Here is a 24835-nt window from a genome sequence, read left to right on the forward strand (position 1 = left end):
ATTGAACAATTTATTTAGGATTTTTCAATTATTCAATCAAAATACTTAAGGATTATTCAATACAATTTGATGGAATTTTACTAATTAAATTGTATAAATCTTTTCAAAAAAAGTCTTTAAATGTTTTTGAGTGTAGCTGGAATTCAATATTGTTGGAAGTGGAAAAAGGCTAAAATATTAAAAAAAAAAATGTATATATATATATATATATATATATATATATATATATATATATATATAGCCTACCTATCACTGCAAGCAACTGCAGTCTCTTGGTTACAATTTGTGTTTTTTTTTTACATATATAAAATATATAAAAGTTGCATGTCAGTGCATTAGCAATTCAATGCTGTTTTGTTGTTGTTGTTGTTGTTGTTTTTGTGACAGGCTGCCACGCTTCAATTTAAAAACTTCATCTGTCAAAAAGCAACAGTGATATAGGCATTTCCGTCCTAGTAATTATTCCTTGACCGATATCAAAAAGTAAAAAGGGCTGAAGGAGTTAAAATATTAAGAGAAGCTTAGAGGTCACGTATCATCACTATCTTATTAAGTGGACTTCTGTAGCGGAAATTTACAATAGATTATCTGCTCATCGGAGTTACTCACCCGACACTAACTCAAATCAGCGGGCTTCGCACTCGGAGTGACAAAACTGAAGCCCAAGTGCGGCAAATCTCCTCTCCAATTTTCGGCCAACACCAAAACTGACAAAAACACAATTGTCACAAGGTGCAATACACGCCAGAGCCTGATTGAGGGAGGAGAACTGATTAATGTGTTTACATGAACCAGAGTGGAAGAGATTTCACTATTATACCTACTTTCATTTGACACCTCGAGACTGAAACTGGAAGTGAATTCTAACATTATCCACAACACGTAGGTGTGATGCTACCGTAGTCTGCGCTGTAAAACATCTTTTCATCATTATGCCATAACAACATCTTAGTTTCAATCCAATTACCTTATCACAATCATTTCTGATTTAATGAGTTTCAACTAGTCTGGTTTTCTTCATCAGTAAATAACTTCAAAGTGGTCCACGACACCACTTTCAGCCAAAAGTTTTCATTGTTGAAATTTGTTACTAAATTATGAATTAGTTCACTAACCATGAATCAAATATTTGGGTGACAATCTGGAGTCTTAAAGACTGGCAACGGGCTTTCATAGAGATGTATACTAATGTGATTAGTAGTTTTTGCCCCCCTTTTCTTTGACCTCTGAACGTGAGAGTATTTGTTCCGCTGTGTGTCGCATTCGGCGGTACCCTTTGAATACATGAAATAAGATGATTTGGGGAACATCAATGCGCTCTCACACAGGACGTTTCTGTGGCGCACAGCCATGTAGGAATTTGTAGTAAATCTGGACCTCCTGGCTCTCGGCTCTTGACCCCCTCTCTGTGTTTCTGGGCTACCTCCGGGGGCATGTAGTGCAGAGGGCCATTAGGATATTTGACAATCTCAGCTTGTTACAACTCCATCAGTTAATTGGATCCCTTGTAGAGCCGCTCGTTTGACTCATCTGCCACTTAAAAAGACAAAGGCTCGCTGGGGGTCGTTCACACCTCGCGCCCCTGAGCAGGTATAAAAGAGCCGCAGACACTCCAAGCTTCATTCCACTCCGCTCTTCACAAGCTCGAGAACTTCTCTACAGCGGATAACTTTTAAGCAGGACTTTTTACCGACCTAAACAGAAGCCATGCAGATGCCTGGAAGAGCTTACGAAAACTATGGACAATCAATTCGCCCTCACGCGGCTTTCAATCCGGACTATGCCACTTCATCAAAACCGAGCGCAGGGAAATCCTTCACAATCGACGCTCTGCTCGCGAGACCTGACCATACGGAGAGAGACAGGACAAGTGTGTATCGGAACATAGCCAATCAAGCGCCAGTCTCGAGCTCTGCGGTCCCATTAGCTGCACAAATGTACTCGCAAATCCCACACTTTGCGTACAACCAGAGCATTATGCACACGCAAACTGGGTATCCCGTCTTTTGCTACCCGCCTTACAGCTACCAAACAACATGTCGTGGAGCTATGTACTCACAAGGTATGTATGGTTGACAGATGCTACTGTTAAGAATCATTTGTAAAGATTTTTAGGAACAATGTTATAATGCCCCAACTTATCTCCACGCACAGATGCTGTACTGACCAAAGCAGCTGTTCACTCTCACTATAAACACAAAGCCGGGAAATCAAAGCGAATGCGCACAAGTTTCACCAACGAGCAGCTGTCCAGACTGGAGAAAGAATTCGCGCGGCAGCAGTATATGGTGGGATCAGAGCGCTTCCTCCTGGCATCTGCTCTCCAGCTCACTGAAGCACAGGTAAATAAACATCAGTTTTGAAATGAGCTCCAGGTTTTAAACATCTAGTCCACATAGATCAAACTCTAAACGTCCTTTTCTTCTCCAGGTTAAAGTGTGGTTCCAGAACAGACGCATCAAGTGGAGAAAGCAGAGTCTTGAGCAACAACAAGCCAAACTTGCCAAACTTGGTCTCGCCGTGCAACCAAAGAGCCCGGGATCTCAGGGCAGAGAGGATGAGGAGAGAGACTTCACAGAAGAGTCTGATGTGGACATTGACATCGACGATTCACTTCAAGACTGAGAAAATCACTTTTATACAGGATAATTTTGTACATATTCGATTTTCTCTAGATGACACAGTACTCTATTTGTACAAATATTTAATTAATAGATATATATTTAAGGTGTTTCTATTACACACCATTGCTCTTATGAGGGTAGCCTATCTTTGTTTTCGTTAAAACGTTTGTATATGAAAGAAATAAAGGAAATATATTTTTAAAATTGAATTCATGTTCTTTGATGTGTCTCTAATTAGGCTAGTGTCCATCAAGACCAATTCGTACGTATTTTACGAGGTGACTAATTCGTACGATTTGTCTAAACTCCAGTCACGTGTATGTTTAGGGGCAGGGTTAGGTCATTCGTACGAATTCATACGAATTTGGCAACTCGAAAAATCATACAGCCACATCGTAAAATATGTATGCCGTGAGATCGGGTTGGTCCATCACAAAACAAAACTACAGATTGTATCTCAAATGTGAAAAATTGTTTGCATTTTGGTTGCATAAAAGAATGTTATGTAAACTATATAATGCAATACCCAGTATAATGTGATCAATCACAATATAGTAATCAGTAATAAGCTGTCTAACTAACTGTAGAAGGCTACAATGCATACAATTCAGTTCAATTTGATAGAGTGGATTATTTTACATGTTTAGGAATTTATATTGATATACTTGCATACCAAAATATCCAAAATACCTTATCTCAGCAGTAATATTCCAAAATTGTATTGATAATATGAATGATAACATGATAGCATACTGTAAAGATAATATATCCAAATTCATATGCACACACTGTAAAAAAATTTTTTTTTGAAAAATTTTGGAAACTGACAATTAAATATTGACTCAACAAATTGCTTTCAAATAATTATCCCCAAACAAAAAGATGCGTTGGGGTAATGGTAGCTTATGGTCTAAAGGTAAAATAAAAAAAAATAGATTCACTGAACATATTAAATTGTGTTCAGCCAATTCATCAAGTAAAAGTGAAATATCTGTGTTTGCCGAACAAGCCTTGCGGAGGAAAAAACGCATGCGCATGCCAGACAGGCGCATGCACCTGAGAGAAACCGTTGGTATAGTGGATTCAAATGTATCTGCGCGGGAGAGTGAGGAGACTGAGGAGACTGAGGAGTCGATGCTGAAGTACGACGACAGAAGTTCAGACATCATTTGCAAAAAGATTTTTCTTCATTTAAGTTATGGTGAGTACTGAAATATGTATTTATTAAGTCTTGTTTACGTTAAACCGAGTGCAGGTCTCAATGTTTCAGCATAAAACCGTAAAACATGGGCATTAATGTTACACTACCGCGGCCATTACACTAGCATTGGGTAAGGTTAAACGAATTAACGACTCTCCGAATGTTTTACTTGAGGACATAGTATATTGTAATGTCTGAAAAATGACAGACAAGGGAAGCTCTATTTCCGAACTTTTAATCAGAACGAAGACAGTCTATGAGATGAACACTGTTCCGGACCTCCGAACTATGCTCCGAACTTTGTTAAAGGATTAGTTCACTTTTAAATATGCTTTTCCTGATAAATTTACTCACCCCCATGTCATCCAAGATGTTCATGTCTTTCTTTCGTCAGTCGAAAAGAAATGAAGGTTTTTGAGGAAAACATTCCAGGATTTTTCTCCATATAGTGCATTTCAGTGGCTACCAACAGGTTGAAGGTCAAAATTACAGTTTCAGTGCAGCTTCAAGAGCTTTAAACGATACCAGATGAGTAATAAGGGTCTAATCTAGTGAATCGATCGGTCATTTTCGAAAAAAATACAACCGTTTATGCTTTATAAACAAAATATTCCCTTGAACGTACTTTCCGCTTCCGCATTCTTCATAACGCTTACGCTGAATGTCCTACGCCTTCCCTATTCAACTTACGGAAAAAAACTAAACTGGCGCCGCATTCGTTCAGAATGATTAGACCCTTATTACTCATCTGGTATCGTTTAAAGCCCTTGAAGCTGCACTGAAACTGCAGTTTGGACCTTCAATCTCTTGGTAGCCATTGAAATGCACTATATGGAGAAAAATCCTGGAATGTTTTCCTCAAAAACCTTCATTTCTTTTCGACTGACGAAAGAAAGACATGAACATCTTGGATGACATGGGGGTGAGTAAATTTATCAGGAAAAGTGTATTTAAAAGTGGACTTATCCTTTAACCCCATCACTGCCGGTGCAAAACAAACAGCAGTTTCACAACTATGAAGAGTCTGTGCGCTACAATATTTTCCATAGCCTACATAACATTGTATTTTGTAGAATAACAGTGAATTCACGCCTTGGTTTCATGATAGCCTTTTATAAACTAATTTAGCCCGATACTAATATCTCATTTTCTATTTATTGAACTAAATAATTTTGTCAAACTACATTGTGATTATGTTAAATGTATGAGACACTAGGTATTAGTTATATGTTTCTGTTATAACTTTTTTTTTCTCTCAATGTAGCCAAACATCGTAGGTCTGACTCAACGGAACGACTAACGTTACGACTTTCACAGTGAGTATTTAAAAGTTTTTATTGCATATTTGTTCATACCATATTCGTGTCAAATACCCTTAGCTCTTATGATATTTAAATTGTGTTAAACTGCTTTATTGAGAGCCGCCATGAGACGCTTCTAAAATTTGTGACACTGTAATTCAGGCTGCATAATTTACAAAGTGGTTGGCCATTTTGTGTTACACCCGTTTGACACATAGGGCTGTGACGATAACCGCATTACCGCATAACCGCGGTGATAAGATGTCGACCGCGGTGTTTAGGTCATCACCGCACTCTTTTTTTTTTTTCTTTTTATTATTTGCTAGTGAAAGTTACAGGAATGCATATGGTGTGTTATATGAAGTACAAACAATTTGTCATTGTTTGCCAATTTACTGTCTTCTGTCCCGGCAGCATCTGCAGTATTTCCTCTGTGTTTTTTTTTTTTTGCAAGGTGGTGGGGGGTGTCTGCCGAACGAACAGCAATAGCAGAACGAATTTGTCAAACGTTTTAAACTCAACAAAATTCTGAAATGCATATAGCATGCTCACAGATGAAAATAACAGAGAACAAAACAGCGTTGAATGAAGTAGATTAGCGCCCTGCACAGTCCTCAAATATAGGCCCTCTCCAGTCTTTTTTTCCCCTTCTCCCAAAACAGCTTATATACTACTGTTTCAGCTATTAAAATAGTTCAGTTTTGTATGTAATGTAAAAATGGTTATATTTCGTTTCTTTTCTTTATAAAATTAATTTACAAAAACGTTTTGAGCATTTTTTTGTTAGTTAAATGTAAGTTGTTGTTTTTTTTTTTAAGTAGGCTAATGGCCAAGCGGCCAGCGGCAGACAATGAGTTGATCATAGCCTATGTTTTAATAAATTTAGCCTTCTCAAATCATAAGGACTTGTCTAAAATATAATCTATAGATATAAAACAGTTCAAGCATATCACAATGTTAGTTTAAATGTTTAACCTAAATAAATGTGCGCTCTTAGACGCATATCCAGTCGTTTGTACGGAGTGAAGCTGAAGCGGGCTCTGCAGGACATGGAGGCGTTAGCGAGATCTCTTGCATTTTTTTTTAACAGTGGAAACATCTTAAAATAGGCATTCATTTTTGCTCATAAAGGTAAGAGTAATATGTCATTCCAAACTGTAAAGGTCTACTTTTGTTCGTGTACACTCACAATATCAACAAAAAGTTGTGCTTACACAGGCATGACGAATATATATAGAAATCTTTAAATTACTACTTTAAAACGAAAATAGAAACTCTTTCATGTAATCCGTGCATTTCTCTCTAAAGGCACATTCAATGAGGAGATGGCTAGTCATTTTTTTTCATAACCATAATTGATGGATGTCTAAAATATAAAAATAAGGAAAGGCCTAAAACAGGCCCGATTAAAATTTGCGTTTTATTTTATAATTCGATACAATTAAAAAAAAAAAAAACACACAAATTATAATGGCATATATGTAAAACTTTGTCCTATAATCGTATAGCTGCTTATATATTCAGATTTTTATGTTGCTCTGTTCTGAATAGGCCTACCTTAAAATTTAAAGGATTTGCTGCAACGCAATTTTGTCTGATATATGAATATATTTACTAGCCTATTTTTTAATCCATACAGCAAATGCTTTAAAACAGCTTTCATATATAGCCTACATCTCAGGGCCGGATTTCCCGATAATGATTGATCTTAGCGCTTAAGAGCGTTTTCTACGAGGCATTTTGCTCAATGCATAACGGATGAGTTTGTTCATTCGTTGCAACACATTTTTTTTTGTGTTATCTCTTCAATGAATGAGGAATTCGTTGGGTCTTCTATGCAAGGAAACAATGCTAATACTTACAATGTTAGTTGTTAGTTCTTGTATGACATGGCTGTCTTTTCATACAGATTACATAAACAGAGAATGTTTGTTTTTGATTTGACTTGCACGATTTAAAACCTGACATTTCAACGTTTCTTTTTTTTTTTTTTTTTTTTTTTTTTAAGATTTATTTTTGGCGTTTTTGCCTTTATTATGATAGGACAGTGATCAGACAGGAAGCGAAGTGGGAGAGAGAGAGGGGGACGGGATCGGGAAAGGACCACGAGCCGGGACTCGAACTCGGGTCGCCCGAAGCGCATTAGCGCTACATGTCGGCGCACTACCCATGAGGCCACCGGCGCTGACCATTTCAACGTTTCTTTAGACATAAGTGTAATTTTTTTTTTCATTAGTATCCACTAAGTTACAGTTCATTTTCTGAGAACTATCAGATTGGAGTTCGTTCAGAGGGAGACGAGAGATCACGCATCATGTTAGTTTTCTTTATTTTACAAAAAGCACAACATTTTGTTTTTACTCTGAGTGTACACAAATGAAAGAAGATATTCCACAGATTAAAATGGTGTATAACTCTTAATTGTATGTGCAACATTGACGGAGTATTTTGAGTCTCTTTCACACTGGTAAGAAAAAAAAAAAAAACGCGGTGGTATCGCCGGCAATACCTCAGACCTCAGAGTGTTAAATAATAAAGAAGACCGACTGCTTTATTTCCATGTTCATTTACAAGCTGCATGCGTTCTTAAGTCATTATATTTCCACGGAGGTCGGGGGAGGGGGGTTGCGATTAACCGCCAAACCGCGGTGATATGTTGCGTCTTCACCGCGGTAAGAAAAATCCCATACCGTCACAGCCCTATTGACACATACTCCGTCTGCAGTACTTATGTGCGTGTTGCAGTACATGTATGGCAAGCTATAAGGCTCAGAATTACGTAATGTTAATTAAATCACTATTTATTAATAGCAATCTGTTAATTAATAATTAAATACTGTTGGGTTTCTCACACAAACCGATCATTTCATGTCAGACATCAATGTGTCAGTGACAGTATTTATACCTCAAATCAGCCGTCCCCACACCATCACTTCTGGTAAGTGAGGTCAAATTACACGATATGGCATAGAGATACGCACGAGAGATCACTTCTGCCGCTTGCATCCCATTGAGATACGCCATATTGTGTACATGACTTTGGAACAGAGTAGAGTTATAAATTATATTCAAATTAAATGCACATGTGTTAAAATTACTAGATTTACTAGAAATCAGATACATTTTAAATTAAAACTTACAACAGGCTTGACAAAAACAGCCGATTCTCATCTTTTCTTTTGTTTTAAAATCTTTTTTACAAGAAATTCTGCAGGTCATAAAGAAATTCGTTTTTCCACCTCCAAGAAAGGATGAGTGCTAACCATTATGTCACTAATGCCAGGTATAGTGTCATTTTCCTTGCTTTATCCAAGGAAAAAAGCCATGTGTTGACTTTGAAACAGTAGACTTTAAATTATGTGCATCTGTGGTGAAATTACTAGATTTTCACGTCAATACATGTTTATTTTAATGCGAACAATGTGCTGTCACTTTAATTCAGTGGGTCCAGCACAGCAAAAAATAGACTCAATGTGGAAACGCCGCACTGCTGCAGACATACCGCACCTGGAACACACTGCCGGACCGCATCCGCTTGCAGTGTGAAAGCTCTAACCGGTTAACATACGCACTGCAAATGGAGTATGTGTGAAACGGGCATTAGTCTGGGAACCAGTTTTGCCAAACCCCTCCCTCAGAAAATCTCTACAAACTTGAACAAATTTTATTTTATATAATTTTACATCTAATTAATTTTTTCTAAAGATTTCTAACTCTTTTTTTTTTTTTTAGATGTAACAGTAATTGATCAATATTACTCTGGGTCTTTTGCCCTTTCAGCAGTGTGGACTTGACTATCACCAGCATGCTGGTCACACAGTCCACAGTTTGCTATATTTTCCATTAGTTGCTGTACAGACTGCCTGACAACTTTTCCCCATTTAGCTCTATCTTTAGAAAGCCTTTTTTATGCAAAAGTATCAGCTATTAAATATTTCAGCTTTGTCATTTATTTATTTTGCAGGTTTAGAAAAAGTCCATGCAGTGCCGCTTCTGCAAGTTTTCATCACCTCACCAAGACCTAATTTTCAAGCACTACAGAACTTGCCATTGGTCAGTTAATGCAACTTCCTTTCCATGTTTACACCTAGAATGTGTTTGCATTTTCAAGACAATTGGAGCTTTAAAAACACATTTGTGGAGGGTACATCCAAAGACTGGCAACAAGGGGAATACCACATTTTCTTGTGACAACTGCGATTTTAGGGACATCTGCTCTCAATCAACATTTCTTCACCATTTAAGAGGACATCTTAAAAACCACGAGAGGGTTCATTGTCCATTTTTAAATTGTAATTTTATTAGCAACAGTTACCGTACATTCACATCTCATAAGAACAGGAAGCACAAATCCCATGGATTAAATGACTTCCGGACATCAGTTTGTCCTGAGAACAGGTGCAATGATGCGAGTCCATCTTCTTCCTTAGGATGTGCACCAAATTTAGACGAAGAAGTACAAGTGCATTTAGACGAAGAAGTACAAGTGCATACTACTGATACTCCTGATGATAACCCTGCAGAAACTAAGCAAGCACTTGAACATAAACTTGCAGCCTTGTTTTTGTGTATGCAAACACAACTACATGTGTCCAAAAGGGCCTCTCAGCATATCAGCAGTGCTGTAACTGATATTCTAACTATCTCCAAATCAAATACTTTGGCTGCAATCAAAGACATTCTGCAGTCACATAATTGTGATGTTGATCAGTCAGTTTTTACTGATATTGCACATGTTTTACATGAAACTGACCCATTTTTGACTGCTTGCTCTCACAACGGTATTCTTTCAACTGAATATAAACGAACCAACTACTTTAAACAAAAATTCCAAGTAACTGAACCAATTGAATATGTGTTCAGCAGGGCAGACAAACAAACATTTTTTTATGTTCCCCTTCTGAAAGTCCTGCAGACATTGCTTGATCAACCGGAGGTATTTGAGAAGACATTTACCACCAATGAAAGTGCCCACGGTGTTTATCAGTCTTGTTTTGATGGAAAATATTTCAAAGAAAATCGCCTTTTCAGTAGTCAGGATTTTTCACTTGTACTTGGGTTGTACGTTGACGACTTTGAAGTTGTCAACCCCTTGGGCACATCCCGCAAAAAATATAAACTAACTGCAGTTTATTGGGTCATCTTGAACTGGCCATCCCATAATCAATCAAGTCTCAATTCAATTCAGTTGGCACTGCTTGGGAAAAGTTCAGAAGTGAATGCAAATGGATATGAAGCCTTTTTTGACCCTTTGATAAAAGATTTAAAGTGTCTTGAGCAGGATGGCATCTTTGTTCAAAGGCTTGGAAAGAACGTTAGGGGAACAGTGTTCACTGTTTCTGCGGATAATCTTGGAGCACATGGACTTGCAGGGTTTCAAGAGAGTTTCAGGGTGGAGAAGTTCTGTCGCTTTTGTTTGGCATCTTTAAACGACATTCAAAACACAGAGGTGAAAGAAGGTATTTTTCAGCTAAGAAGTCCAGGACAACATGATTGCTGCATAACAGAGTTGAACAGCAGTGAGACTTTATCATCTGTGGATGGTGTGAAATCTGAATGTGTTCTCCAGAAACATCTTAAATTCTTCCACACCATTACTGGCTTCCCTCCAGATCTAATGCACGACCTTTTTGAGGGAATAGTGCCTTTTGAGATAAGTTTATGTCTGAAGAAATGGATTGAGTCTAAATATTTTACTCTTGAAGAGCTAAACAACAAAATCCACTCATTTCAATACTGCTTTTCTGACCAGGTCAACAGACCTCAAAAAATTCCAAAGACTTTTTCTTCAAAGAAAACAATTGGAGGAAACGCTCACGAAAACTGGACCTTACTAAGACTGATATCTCTGATGATTGGTGGTTTGGTGCCTGAGAGTGACAAGACATGGGATCTCATCATGGATTTGAAAGATATTGTCGAGCTTGTGGTAAGCCAAAAACTAACAGTGGAGGCTGTCTGGTATCTGGAAAGCAAGATTTCCTGCCATCGTGAGTTGTTTAAAGAGGTCTTTCCTGATGCATACTTGCGTCCAAAACATCACTTTCTTGAACACTATCCTCACCTGATCTGTTGCTTTGGTCCTCTAGTGGATCTGTGGACAATGCGCTTTGAGGCAAAGCACAGTTTTTTCAAGAAGGTTGTTCATGAAACACAGAATTTCAGAAACCTTCTCAAGACGTTATCCAACAAGCATCAACTCATGATGGCATGCACAATTGACTCGCATAGCTTTTTTAAAGCACCTCTACATGTCGAAAATGTTAAGGTACTTAAAATATCCTCTCTTGATGCAAGGCTGAGATTGGCAGTTGAGAACAAGTATGCAAACCAAACTTCCTTTTCTTTAACCACAAAGGCAACTGTACATGGAACCCAGTACAGTCGAGGAATGATTCTGTGTATTGGAAATGGAAATGGATTTCCAGAGTTTGGTCAGATTGATCATATCCTAATTTGTGGCACAGAGGTTGCATTCATTGTGCACAGACTTACCTCATGGTACATTGAACATTTCCGGGCATATGAGATAAATCAAAGTACGCACTGTGATGTTGCAATTGTGACTCCACAAGAGCTTGTTGATTTTTATCCTCTGGCTGCTTACAATGTTGGCGGAAGACGCATGGTTGTACCAAAGAGATTTTTACTTGGTTGATTACTTGGTTGTTCTAAACTTACCAATTCTGCTTATACTGTCCCCTGTCCTCCAGGTTGCAATGTTGCTGCGAGTCATTCTTTCACCTGACAACGTTAGAAAAATATCTGTGCCTACCCCATCCTCAGTAGAAGAACTTTGCACGTGTCTGTGTGAAAAATTGCAAATAGAGAAAGGCTTTACCATTCAGTATGAAGATCCAGATTTCAATAATCAACTTTGTAATCTGCATGACATCTCCGAGCTTCCACCAGAAAAAGCTACTTTGAGACTTCATTGGGAATTATTTTTAACCCCAATTTCAGTGCATTCTGAATTGACAGATCCCCTTGCAGATGCAGAAAGCACATTATCCGTCCAACCATCTACATCAGCAACTTCCTCAGATTCAACACAGGTCGCTTCTCTATTAAGGTCAGAACATTGGCCAAGCAAGTTTCCAATACCCTGCTTCTCCTATGATGTGGAACTAAAGCTTCAGAAAGCCAATGAGGAATACGAGAAAAATGGAAAGTCCTTAACTGTCTCAAGAGACATCTTGATGGAAGTGTTGGGCAAGTTGGCAGAAGCCATATACATATTTAAGGCATACCCAAAGGACACTGATTTGAAGAAGGTTGTATCTGCATTGATAGAGAAGCATCCCTGCCTTAAACGTCCTGGATCTGAAACTGGATGTGAAGGATGGACATTAAGTTTGAAGAACAAAATGCAGAATTACCGTCAAAAACTTCGTGAGCTTGGTTGTGCAGAATTGATACTGAATAGACGAGATGCATCCAAACAAACACTGAAAAGACCACGAAGATCTGAACTGAACTTTCTTCCTGACATTCCAACTGGTTCTGATGAAGAAGCTTTGGAGAATGAACGCAAATGGATGGAAGAAGAGGTGAAGAAGAAAGATGTGAACATGCGTGCTTTGAACACAAAGATGGATTTCACCTTCTCTCTTAGAAGACGTGAGGTTGTTGAAGATCAGCCTCTTGTATCAACACTCAAACAACGATGGCCAGCACTCTTTAATGAGGAACAGGTATGTTTTCTAAGGTCATATTGTACAGACAGTTGTTTTGTTTATTTGCTTGAACTCTCTCCTTTTTTCTTTCTCTTATGTTTCTCACATAGGTTTATGCAGAATTTAGAAGGATCAACCATTTAGACCTTAAATCCACATTCCTTACATCATTGGATAACAACTCCAGAGGCTTGCTGAAACTCTTCAGGGCAAAAGTAATACAGAGAGGCGATTGTGACTTGGAGACTTTGCTGGACAATCTAGATGAACAGGTAGGTCTTAATTTTTATTTAAAGGGATTGTTCACCCCAAAACGAAGATTATGTTGTCATTTACTCACCTTCATTTTGTTCCAAACTCATAAGAATTTTTTTTATCTTCAGAACACAGATGAAGATTTTTAATCAAATCTGAGAGATATGCCCCTTCATTGAAAGTCTGTTCACCCAAAGCTTTGACACTTCAAAGATACATTGATCAAAAATAAATCATTATGAGCCATTTAATCTGTGTTGTCGAAAGAGATTTGTTGCTTGATGCATGAGAACATTGGTTCTTGCAGAAGCTCAAACCAGAGCCATATTCAAGGGCTCTGGTTCAAATGTGCTGGCCTGGCATGCGAGAACCTTGTTGGTTCTAATATTTCGAGCAAGCATACTTCAGCTTCCTTGATCAAATTCCTTCCTTGTGTCACAGACACGTCAGGCTCCACCGTGCACCAACCACAACGCTCCCAATCACCGGAATACTAATCACCATCACCTGCACATCATTATCCCCTTCATCACCATCAGTATTTAAGAGCACTCACACCCTGCACTCACTGTCCGGTCTCGTTGAGCTATACTTACCTGTATGCTTACCTCAAGGACTCCCACGATCGCTACTTACCTGTCTCCTGTGCTACCTGATCTCCTAGTGTGTTCCTCGTCTGCGTGTGAGTGCTCCTCCATCTCCTGTGGTCTCCTGCTCCATCCAGTTCTGAGTCTCCACCATCTGCAATCACAAAAGGACAGTAACTATCACCAGACTTTACCATTGCTCACCTGCTTCACTCTGCTTACCATATCTGCTCACTGGTTATCAATAAAGACTACTTACCTTTTGTACATCTGTGTCCGACCCCTCTGTATCATAACAGAAGACCGGACCCAAACCGCTAAACCAGTATGAGCCAACAGGATCCCTTCCAAGCACTTGTGGATGCGCTACGCCGCACTCTGACCATCAATCCACCAACGCCATCCACAATCCCCTCTCCTTCACCGGCACCTGCAGTCACCACCGTCAACACAGCCCTATCTCCTTCTCCACCTGTGTACGCCAGTCCCATGGCCAAACCAGCGCCCTACTCAGGATCAGCGGAGGACTGCAGCGGTTTCCTGCTGCAGTGTGAACTGGTCCTGGAGATGCAGCCGCACCTATACCCGAACGACACAGCCAAAATTGCGTTCCTCATCTCTCAACTCAGCGGCAAAGCATTAAAATGGGCTGATTCTATCTGGTCACAACATGGCGCGGTAACTCAGTCATATTCAGCCTTCATTTCCCACTTCCGGGAGGTTTTCGGAAAACCCATCTCAGATTCGACTGCTGGTGAGAAACTTTACAATTTAAAACAAGGTTCCATGTCAATTTATGATTATGCTTTGCAATTCAGAACGCTGGCTGCCGTAAGTGGATGGAATGAACAAGCTTTGATCACGACTTACCGCCAAGGATTGGAGCCTCGGGTGTGACTGCATCTCGCTGCATACGAGGATTCCATCGGCCTAGAAAAGTTCATCCAGTTCTCCATCCGCTGCGCCACTCGTATGCAAGCGTGTCTTCAAGAACACCAGGACCAGTCATTCTCCGACTCTCTCCTCTGCCGGTCCGAACCCGTCAGCTCTCCAGAACCAGCCAATGAACCCATGGATATCGAGAACTCTCGTCTCACCCCCTCAGAACGAAGACGTCGGCTGACCCTGAACCTCTGTTTGTACTGCGGTATGCCGGGGCATGTCATCTCAGCATGCCCCACACGACCTCCTCGCCCAATGGTGAGTGCCATTCTTCCCTCTACTCATAAAATGAAACCACTCACCACTGTTGGCAACTTCATCTCCGGCGCCCTCTGCTGGCACCTCAACCTCAAGACCTCTCCGTCTCCGGTTGTCTACCAGATCAGTTCCATAACGGGAAAACCTCTCAGCCGAAAACATGTGCGCCGTGTGGTGGGACCCCTTCAACTGCAAGTCGGACTTCTTCACGTGGAGACCATTCATCTGCTGGTTCTGGAGGAATCCACCGCTGACGTGGTTCTATGGTTGGAGCAGCACAACCCGACCATCTCCTGGAAGACCGGCGAAATCCTGAAGTGGGGCGAGGCCTGTTTCTCTCACTGCATCTCTACGCTTCCTGTTCCACGAGCTCTTTCCAACGAACTTCCAATCTGTACAACCTCCATCGAAAGTCCAGTCGAGAAACATTCCATCGACATCCCTGAGTGCTACGCCCCCTTCAGCGACGTCTTCTGCCCCAGAGAGCCTCTAAGCTGCCTCCACACCGGCCATGGGACTGTGCCATCAATCTGCTTCCGGGTGAACCAGTGCCAAAGGGTAAGATATACCCACTTTCCATCCCGGAGGAGTACATCAAGGAGGCCCTCGACCAAGGTTACATTCGTCCATCAACGTCCCCTGCTGCATCCAGCTTCTTTTTCGTGGCCAAAAAGGACGGAGGCTTGAGGCCCTGCATAGACTACAGAGCCCTCAATAAGATCACCATCAAGTTCCGTTACCCCCTTCCTCTCGTCCCAGCGGCCCTGGAACATCTCCGTGGTGCCACTGTGTTCACGAAGCTGGACCTCCGCAATGCGTACAACCTCATCCGGATACGTGAGGGGGACGAGTGGAAGACCGCCTTCATCACGCCCACCGGCCACTACGAGTACCATACTACAGTACGAGTCATGCCGTATGGTCTGGTCAACGCCCCCTCCGTATTCCAGGACTTCATTCATGAGGTGCTCCGGGAGTTCCTCAACCGATTCGTTCTGGTGTACATCGACGACATCCGAAAAACCTGAACCGATCATTCCAAGTTCCCTCATCGTAAGCCCCATCACATGGTCGGAGGAGACCATACCCTCCACGAACCCTCCGCCGGGTTGCCCACCAGGCTTGCTCTTCATCACCGGGTCACGACGCACTCAAATCATCCACTCAGCCCACACGTCACTTGGCACTGGTCAATGGAACCCTCTCGTTGCTTAAACAACGCTTCTGGTGGCCCAACATGGCGGCAGACGTCAGAAGGTACGTGCAGGGCTGCAGGGAGTGCGCCACCTCCACCAGGTTCACGTCACCTACCAGCCGGCAAGCTCCTTCCTCTGCCCGTTCCAACCCGGCCCTGGTCACACCTAGGAGTGGACTTCATCACCGACCTTCCAGCCTCCGATGGATTCACCTGCATTCTGGTTATCATCGACTGCTTCTCCAAGTTATGTCGTCTTATCCCTCTGAAAGGACTAACTACTGCTATGGAAACAGCTGAACTGTTATTCAACCATGTGTTCCGGTACTTCGGAATTCCAGAAGACATTGTGTCCGATAGAGGACCACAGTTTATTTACCGTGTCTGGAAGGCCTTCCACTCACTCCTAGGTGTGGCCGTCAGCTTAACATCTGGATACCACCCACAGTCGAACGGGCAGACAGAAAGGAAAATCCAGGAGATCGGCCGCTTCCTCCGTACCTTCTGTCAAGACCACCAGAACTCCTGGAACCAGTACTTGGGTTGGGCCGAGTACGCGCAGAACTCCCTACGTCAACCCACTACAGGACTTACACCATTCCAATGCGTACTCGGGTACCAACCCCCACTGTTCCCCTGGGATGGGGAACCCTCCAACGTGCTAGCAGTGGATTACTGGTTCCGGGAGAGCGAGAGGGTATGGGATTCAGCACACCATCAACTGCAAAGAGCCCTGCGCAGACGCAGAATGACAGCCGACCTTCGCCGTTCCGACACTCCAGTCTACCAGCCGGACAGAAGGTCTGGCTGTCTACAAGGGACATCAGGCTGCGTCTGCCCTGCAGAAAGCTGAGTCCCAGATTCATTGGCCCCTTCAAGATCATCAAGCAGATCAATCCAGTCACTTACCAGCTCCAGCTCCCACCAGGTTACCGCATTCACCCCACATTCCACGTGTCCTTATTCAAACCTCACCATCCTTCTGTTTCCTCCTCCACAGGGCCTGACGTGGCAGCCGCCGAGCCTCCCCCTCCACTCATCCTAGAGGACGGAACAGCCTACGAAGTACACGAGATCTTGGACTTCCAACGCCGTGGTGGTCCAATACCACCACTTCCAATACCTCGTAGACTGGGAAGGTTATGGCCCTGAGGAACGCTCCTGGGTTCTAAGAAATGACATCCTCGATCCCAACCTACTCCAAGACTTCCACAGTAACCACCCTGACAGACCTGCCCCGCGTGGAAGAGGACGGCCACCACGACGTCGGGGCCTCAGGAGCGGGCCGTGGAGGGGGGGGTACTGTCACAGACACGTCAGGCTCCACCGTGCACCAACCACAACGCTCCCAATCACCGGAATATTAATCACCGTCACCTGCACATCATTATCACCTTCATCACCATCAGTATTTAAGAGCACTCACACCCTGCACTCACTGTCTGGTCTCGTTGAGCTATACTTACCTGTATGCTTACCTCAAGGACTCCCACGATCGCTACTTACCTGTCTCCTGTGCTACCTGATCTCCTAGTGTGTTCCTCGTCTGCGTGTGAGTGCTCCTCCGTCTCCTGTGTTCTCCTGCTCTATCCAGTTCCGAGTCTCCACCATCTGCAATCACAAAAGGACAGTAACTATCACCAGACTTTACCATTGCTCACCTGCTTCACTCTGCTTTCCATATCTGCTCACTGGTTATCAATAAAGACTACTTACCTTTTGTACATCTGTGTCCGACCCCTCTGTATCATAACACCTTGTTAGCTGACCAGTAGGGGTGTGACAATACAGGGTTAGTTCACCCCAAAATGAAAATTATGTCATTAATTACACACCCTCATGCCATTCCAGACTTGTTAGATTTTCATTTGTCTTCAGAACACAAATTAAATGAAATCTGAGAGAATGTCTGTTTGTTTATACATTTACAAATGTTATTAATCAGATGTTATTATTTTCATTTCCTTGTACAGATGGCAGACTTAACTGTGCAGAGAAGGGCTACTGCTCTTCGGGGTCTTCCTTTTTATTTCAAGGAACATGGAACCATATGCAAGACTATTCTGGTAATTTTTTTTATATTCTCTACTGTTCTTTGAAAATTAATGGGATCATGTTGTTTTGTCACTGCGTGTCGCTGGCAGTGTGAATGGGACTAACCTCCCTCAAAAGGCATTTTCTCCACCTAGTCACCCATAAATCTTGTACCCTCTAGTCACCTATCTAGTCACCCTAGCAAATCTCCTCCATTAAATCAGGTGCTTATGACTTAAGTATAAATAAATTAATAAATACATAAATGCATAATTTAATAAATAAATAAATGTAGAAATGCATAAATAAATGAATAATTAAATAATAAAATTCTAAAATAGATAAATGCAGCTATGCATAAATGAATGAATACATGAATAATTTTGTCCAAAGAATATTTTTTTAAATTGCGCTATGTTTGTACCATTTGTGTTATACTACATTTATGTATTTCTACATTTATTTATTTTACCAGTCAGAACAACCGTTTCTGTTAGGACCACTGGCTCAGCTGTTGCTGGATGTAGCTGACCAGCTTGAAAACAGTATGTTTCTCCAGTTTATATCTGATAGGTTGGTAAAATAATAAGTAGCTAAATGAATAGCTGATATACAGTACTGTGCAAAAGTCTTAGGCATGTTGGTATTTTCATACAAAAAGTTTTTAAGCCAGTTATTTATATCTTTTACTGTAGTGTGTCATTTCCAAACATTCATTTTGCAATTAATTGTAATAATCCAGTGAGATTTTTGTATGCATAAAGAGTCTGACAATAGTCTCTATGCTCCACATGGAGATCTGATCTCATCTTCATTGAGTCTGTCTGTGATTACATACAAAACTGAGATGGACTAAATCCAGAAGAACTGTGACACTTGAGGAAACCTTCCTGCAAAACTACATGAATAGGTGTAAGAATAGTTGCAGGTGACAAAAGCAGTGTTTCCCACAGGATTTTGTGAGACTGTGGTGGGTGGACACCAGTCCCTCTATGGGGGTCTGGGGGCATGCCCCCCCTGGAGGAAAATTTTGTACATTTTAAATTTAAATGCATAAATCTGGTGCATTCTGAGACCAAAATTTAAGTGATTAGATCAATGAAGAAATTTGTTATCTTGTAAACAATTTTGTGCTCTAATAGTAATTTATTTATTGGTGATGGCAGGGCACATTAGTCACGTACACAACATATAGTAGGCTAAATGATAGGTAATATGTGGTCAAACATGTAGAGTATACATTTAATCCATTAAAAAATATGTAGCAAAAGAGGTTACCTTTGTTGAATTAATTTATTTATAGAATAATTAGTGGAGGGATGTATCTACAGATCTGTATTTGTAAAACTAATGGCCACTCTTTGATTTGTTAAACACAATCCAGAATGCACTAAACACACTACTTCATTATAGAAAAAAATAACAAATGAATAAAAATATATAATCATAAGCTGACCAATAAATAAATAAATAATCTAGGTGACTATATAATTCAGCAGCAAAAAGTATGCTAGCCTAATTCTTGAAAAAAAACTTTGCACAGTAATTTTATAAAATCTGAATGTTAATAAAGTTTAAAATTACTATATGCATTCTTATGAAAGGAAAAAAAAAAAACATTTACATTTGATTTATATATTAATGTAAAGACATATGTATTTATAATAATCTAAGATTAAAATACATTTAAAAATTTATTTTAAATGTATTGAGCAGCTGTTTAATGAGAACAAAATAGGCTATTGATAAGAACGAAAGAACAAAATAGGCTATTAATAATCTTTCAGTGTGCAAAACCATGATAATATGAAACGCTTCAAAACAGCAGCAAAAAAAAACGCTAATGCACATCCCGGGTGCATAATGATGTGCTTGAAGCAATATCGAGTCAGAGCACGCAGTTGCGCAGCGCATTGAAAAGTTCACGGCACAAAGATAACCCCTGTGTATATCTGCAACTAAGACTTTATTGATCGTATGTTTCTTTTCAGTTTTAAATACCAGTTATTGTGCTTGTGACACCAATTCATAGTCCTTGTGTTGTGCGATCTAACTGTAGCCAGTATGACATCGTTCAGAAACAGCAATAAACTCCAGCAAGATTGTCATTTTATGCAAATCCACAGCCCTTTATCTACATATCAAGTATTATAATGGGAATATATCATATTGGAGAGTTTTACCGTGCAGACTGTCGTTACCGAACGCGATGCGCTGTTTGAGTGCTGAACAGAGAATGATTGACAGCTGCAGCGGAGAGAAGACGAGTTTCTTTGAACTTAAATTTAACAATGTACATATTCTTCCGTCCTCACATGAAGCTATGGAATGGCTTCAGATGAGTTTGAATATAGTGCACAAAAACTTAATTGGTGCAAGTCTATTTCTGTTGCCCTATGACTCAATTATCAGTCGATTATTTAAATATCGCGACAGGCGTACTTTGAGACTGTGGCGGGACAAATTAGAATGTGGCGGGCCGCCACAGTCTAGTCAATGTATCGGAAACACTGCAAAAGCCATTTCAAACGCAAAGGGTGCTCACTACAAATATCGTTTTGATTTAGTTAATAAAAGTTAATTCATAAATAAAAGCTATTTATGTTATTATTTTTGACAGCATTCTCACTTTAAAGCATTCTGATAAGTGCCCAAACTTCACAGTACTATAGTTTTGCAGGTAGGTTTCCTCAAGTGTCTGGGAGACGCTGCCTTAGTTTTTCTGGATTTAATCTGTCTCAGTTTTTTTCTGTTTCTTCATGTAATCACAGACAGACTCGATGATGGTGAGATCAGATCATACCGGCTGCTATCAGACTTCTTGTGCATAAAAAAATACACAATTAATTGAAAAATGAATGTTTGGAAATGTAAACTGATATTTCCTACTGACACACTACAGTAAAAGATATAAATAACTGGCTTAAAAACATTTTCCGTGTGAAAATATCAATGTGTCTAAGACTTTTGCACAGTACTGTACATCAGATATACTAATCAGACCGTTTTTGTGTAGAATTATTGGCAAATTTGCCTCCTACGTCACTTGCTTCCAGACATCCAGTGGACAGTAGATTTCTACAGCAAGATTTTAAAATGCTAAATTACTGAGCTACGCTATAACTAGGGATTGATGGTTTTTAGTCGAAAGAAAAATGGAAAATTTTAGTGGCAGAAAAATAAATGCACAAAATATCTTAAGCCCCCCCTTCCATCAGTGCTTGCACAGTTTCACTGTAACTGTTATCAAAGGACAATTGTATCAGCCCATCATAACAACGAATAAACCAATAAATATAATAAGAAAAGCTCAAAAGAAGCAGACAGAAAATGACAAGCGGTTAAATAATAATAGTTGTATAACATCAGTGCTTGCACACACTTTCACCTCAGCCATTATCCAACCCTTATGGTTGACTATAAAACAACATAAAGCGCAGTCCCATGTATCAATCAGGTTTTGTCATTTACTGCTTATGGCACCTAATTCTACACAAAAACGGTCTGAATAATATATCTGCTAGTTATTATTTTATGAACCTATCAGATATAAACTTTGTAATTCTTTGTTAAAATTTGTAATACATGCATGGCCAAATTAAACCAGGGGGAACCACCATGAAATCTTTCAGAACAACAATCCTAATTAGACACTAGTGTTGTCAAAAAAAATATTACTTCGATACATATTGATACTAAAAATATCTGAAATGGTTCCAATACACTTTCTCTGCAGTATTGATACACCTGTTTCAGCTGCACGTTCTCACTCTTTCTTCTCTCCGATGGTGAAGTGACATTCACTCTTCTCATTTGCTCTGAATAGTTGAAATAGTGCTTGTATTGTGAATCCTTTTAGTCATTCCTACAAGTTTCATGCTCACACCAAAAGCATGTGCACCACTGATCTATATAAGTGGCATGCACAAAGCCTTCTGTCAGGTAGCTTTTGAGTTGCAAGTACCAAAATGAGTGGTTTGCTCCGCTTAAACAGTCAAATACACACAAAATTGTAAACGCCTGTATTGGTGAGTGGTCAGTTAAGCCATCAGTTTTGGAATGTAAATGGTTGTGAAAGATAATGCATGTTGTGTAACTGTATATTGGATCCGTGCATAAGCTCTTAAAGAGACAGCAGTCTAATAAGCCTGCTGCTGTCTGTCATGTTAATCAAAGAGAAAAAGACAAATCAAATCACTCTACTCTTGACTGAATAAATTTTGTAAGTGTAAGCATTCATCTGTATTTAATTTTTACAATGAAGACTAACCAGGGTTATTTTACATCTGATTACTTTGATTTATGTAGTATTTCTTAGTTCTCATCTTATTATTGACTTTTTTTATGAAAATGAAATTTTGCAATTTTTTTTTGTACATTCTGTCAATTATATTTCTTAGAAGTCTGTATCAGCCGGTCACACTATATATTTTAAAGTGGGAACTTTTTAATATTTTATTAAATAGCGAGAATATGGGGAATGAAGATGTTTTGTATTGTTCTGGATTTATTCACTATCAGTATTAATATTGCTATTTTATACTTTTTACAGAGTTCAGAGGCATTGGAGCATCACAAAGTTGGAATGAAAATGGGAATTCTTGAAGTGGTGAGCAGCAACAGTTCCACTTCAAGATCCCTCTCCGATGTGGTAAATGTTGCAATTGTCCTTGAAGAGGAAGTTGTCCTGGAAAACATGGGAGACTTTGTGAGTGCGTTCATTGTCCTCTTTGGCATGCTCTACGCACTTAACATGGAGTACAACAAGGACTTAAGATATACTTTTGAATTCATTCAGAAGGTCTTTTTGAACATGGGAACTGAGTGCAGCAAAAAAGTGCAAACTCTGATGAGCAAATTATTGGAAAACTAAGTGAAATTTCACTTAACCCTCACGGGAGAAGTACCCTTAAGCTCAAAGTACCTTTTGTGAGAATGTTTTTTGCTGCTTTCTATATATCTGTAAATGTGTTTACATGCTTAATATTTGATGAGTAAGATGCAGTTTCATGAGCTCATATTAAGATGAAATTAACTATAATAAACTAAACACAACCCTGAAGTAATTTTTTACTTCAGACTTTTGCAGCGTTTCAAATATTTGTAAATGTTTTACAAAAATTCAAGTAAATTTACACTGAATATTTAAAGTAACCCTCTCCTGTTACTTGCATTTTATGTTGTGTTGACGTTTTTGCACTTTAGCAAATATTAACATAATATTTTAAATTATTTAAATGTTTAATATTGTTAGTGCAGTTTCATAAATGTAGTACCTAAATACCAAAATGTCAGTGAAATTTCTCTAAACACTGATAATACATGTTTTTTAAATAATTGTTTTGTTAATGTAAGATCTAAGGTCTAATGAGTTTTGTGTATCTTGGAATCCTGAATTGAAATGCATGATTTTTATCTACTAAGGTCTACTGTGCAGAAATGTTCAATGTATTTACCATTTAAGGTATTTTCACAATACTGTTGTAGATTTAATAAAATGTATTAAATAAAATGTGGCAGTATGGCTTGAGTGTTTAATATATATATATATATATTTTTTTTTTTTTCTTTTGGGGCAACGGGGAATAAACAATACAGTGAAGTTGCTTTACTAATATAAATTTACCAAAATACATTTTTAGTTTAGGTAAAACTAAAAAGGAATGCTACTACAATTTAAAATGTATAATTGGGCCAATAACATGGGTTGGTAAACTAATTTCTTTTCAATTGTTTTAACGAATTATTTCTCATTGAGCCAATGTTAACAGACTATTGCTACAATTGATAAAATTACATTTACAGAATTTCACTTGGGCCAATTGAAAATTTTAGATGTGACCAGTCACTAGAAAATTTTGAGTTGGGAAGATTATAAATTTTTTACAGTGCAGCTAATTTAATTGAAAGCATATGTTTTTATCAGGAGGATAATTAAAGTTGAGATTGCAACAAATTAATTCTATTTCAATTGACAATAAGATAGTGAACTTCACAATCACAATTGCAATAAAAAAAGAGCATTTCAAACACAAAATAAGCTCTATAAAAAAACTATAATGCTATAAGGAGAACTCCAAGGGTTAAAGGAGGAACACAATTCGACTCATTTGGAACTGTTGAATTTGCTGATGTGACAAAGTTGGATGAGAAGACAAAAAAGAGCTTATCTGAGATCCAAGGGCAGCTGCTGGAGCCAGGTAGTGTGTCTCTCCATTGTAGACAGAGCTTTTTAGACATGGTTGTGTCTTCTTGTTGTCTCTGCTCTGCAGCAGACTAAGACATGCTAAAGCCCGTTAGCATGGCGGCTTTGTGCAGTGGCTGGCCTAATAGTCTTGATAAGGATGGATTAGTAATCCTGCTCTAAGAACACACTGATTACTAGTTAACAAACTCGTCACAATGTTTCTGTTCCACTCTCTTAATCCAGTTAAGCCCTAAAGGCAAGAATACAGAAAGGCTAAAGGAATCTGTTCAATGAATAATGTTTCATCATTAAAATAACACTGAATTAAATTATCAAAGATAAGAGTGAAACTGTGATATGACCTTTCTGGCTGTTTCACCCTGTATATGAAAATTCAGTCTGAAACAGGAAGACATGGACTGTTGTTGATTTTTATTTAACACTGCATGCCCTGAAAGTATACACTCTTAGAAAAAAAAGTGTGGTTTTATAGGGTTCTTGACTCAATTTTAAATAACTTTTTATGCCAAAAAGGTTCTAAATATGGAGAAATGATTGTATAATACGTGTTATTT

The 24835-nt window shown here is 39.4% G+C and overlaps 2 protein-coding genes across 10 annotated transcripts; both read left to right on the top strand.

Annotated features, from left to right (window-relative positions):
• The first annotated feature begins 485 nt into the window (after positions 1–485).
• On the top strand, positions 486–2775 carry noto (notochord homeobox). The gene is made up of 3 exons (XM_048206099.1): positions 486–2062; positions 2155–2342; positions 2431–2775. The coding sequence occupies exons 1-3, from the start codon at positions 1708–1710 to the stop codon at positions 2623–2625; spliced, it is 738 nt and encodes a 245-aa protein (XP_048062056.1). The 5' UTR covers positions 486–1707; the 3' UTR covers positions 2626–2775.
• An 803-nt stretch (positions 2776–3578) lies between these two features.
• On the top strand, positions 3579–23585 carry LOC125276582. 9 transcript variants are annotated; one of them, XM_048204185.1, is made up of 7 exons: positions 3579–3825; positions 5090–5141; positions 9091–9179; positions 11840–12820; positions 12913–13074; positions 18013–18105; positions 22626–23585. In XM_048204185.1, the coding sequence occupies exons 4-7, from the start codon at positions 11846–11848 to the stop codon at positions 22944–22946; spliced, it is 1551 nt and encodes a 516-aa protein (XP_048060142.1). In that variant the 5' UTR covers positions 3579–3825; positions 5090–5141; positions 9091–9179; positions 11840–11845; the 3' UTR covers positions 22947–23585. The 9 variants fall into 9 exon arrangements, 7 of the variants coding, with proteins under 7 accessions (XP_048060142.1, XP_048060141.1, XP_048060143.1 ...); XR_007186702.1 differs by lacking the exon at positions 11840–12820; XR_007186701.1 differs by having other exon boundaries at positions 5090–5126; positions 9091–12820.
• Positions 23586–24835: the final 1250 nt, after the last annotated feature.

The sequence above is a fragment of the Megalobrama amblycephala genome, linkage group LG10 (genome assembly GCF_018812025.1).
Source record: "Megalobrama amblycephala isolate DHTTF-2021 linkage group LG10, ASM1881202v1, whole genome shotgun sequence".
Lineage (NCBI taxonomy): Eukaryota > Metazoa > Chordata > Actinopteri > Cypriniformes > Xenocyprididae > Megalobrama > Megalobrama amblycephala.

What these genes read in the sequence shown, in the direction of transcription:
- noto (XM_048206099.1), top strand. Translation starts at nt 1,708, where the DNA reads ATGCAGATGCCTGGAAGAGCTTACGAAAACTATGGACAATCAATTCGC. An exon ending in TGGAGCTATGTACTCACAAG is followed by an intron (nt 2,063 to 2,154) that starts GTATGTATGGTT and finishes CTCCACGCACAG; the next exon opens with ATGCTGTACTGACCAAAGCA. An exon ending in TCCAGCTCACTGAAGCACAG is followed by an intron (nt 2,343 to 2,430) that starts GTAAATAAACAT and finishes TTTCTTCTCCAG; the next exon opens with GTTAAAGTGTGGTTCCAGAA.
- LOC125276582 (XM_048204184.1), top strand. Translation starts at nt 11,735, where the DNA reads ATGTTGGCGGAAGACGCATGGTTGTACCAAAGAGATTTTTACTTGGTT. An exon ending in CACTCTTTAATGAGGAACAG is followed by an intron (nt 12,821 to 12,912) that starts GTATGTTTTCTA and finishes TTTCTCACATAG; the next exon opens with GTTTATGCAGAATTTAGAAG. An exon ending in CCATATGCAAGACTATTCTG is followed by an intron (nt 18,106 to 22,625) that starts GTAATTTTTTTT and finishes TACTTTTTACAG; the next exon opens with AGTTCAGAGGCATTGGAGCA.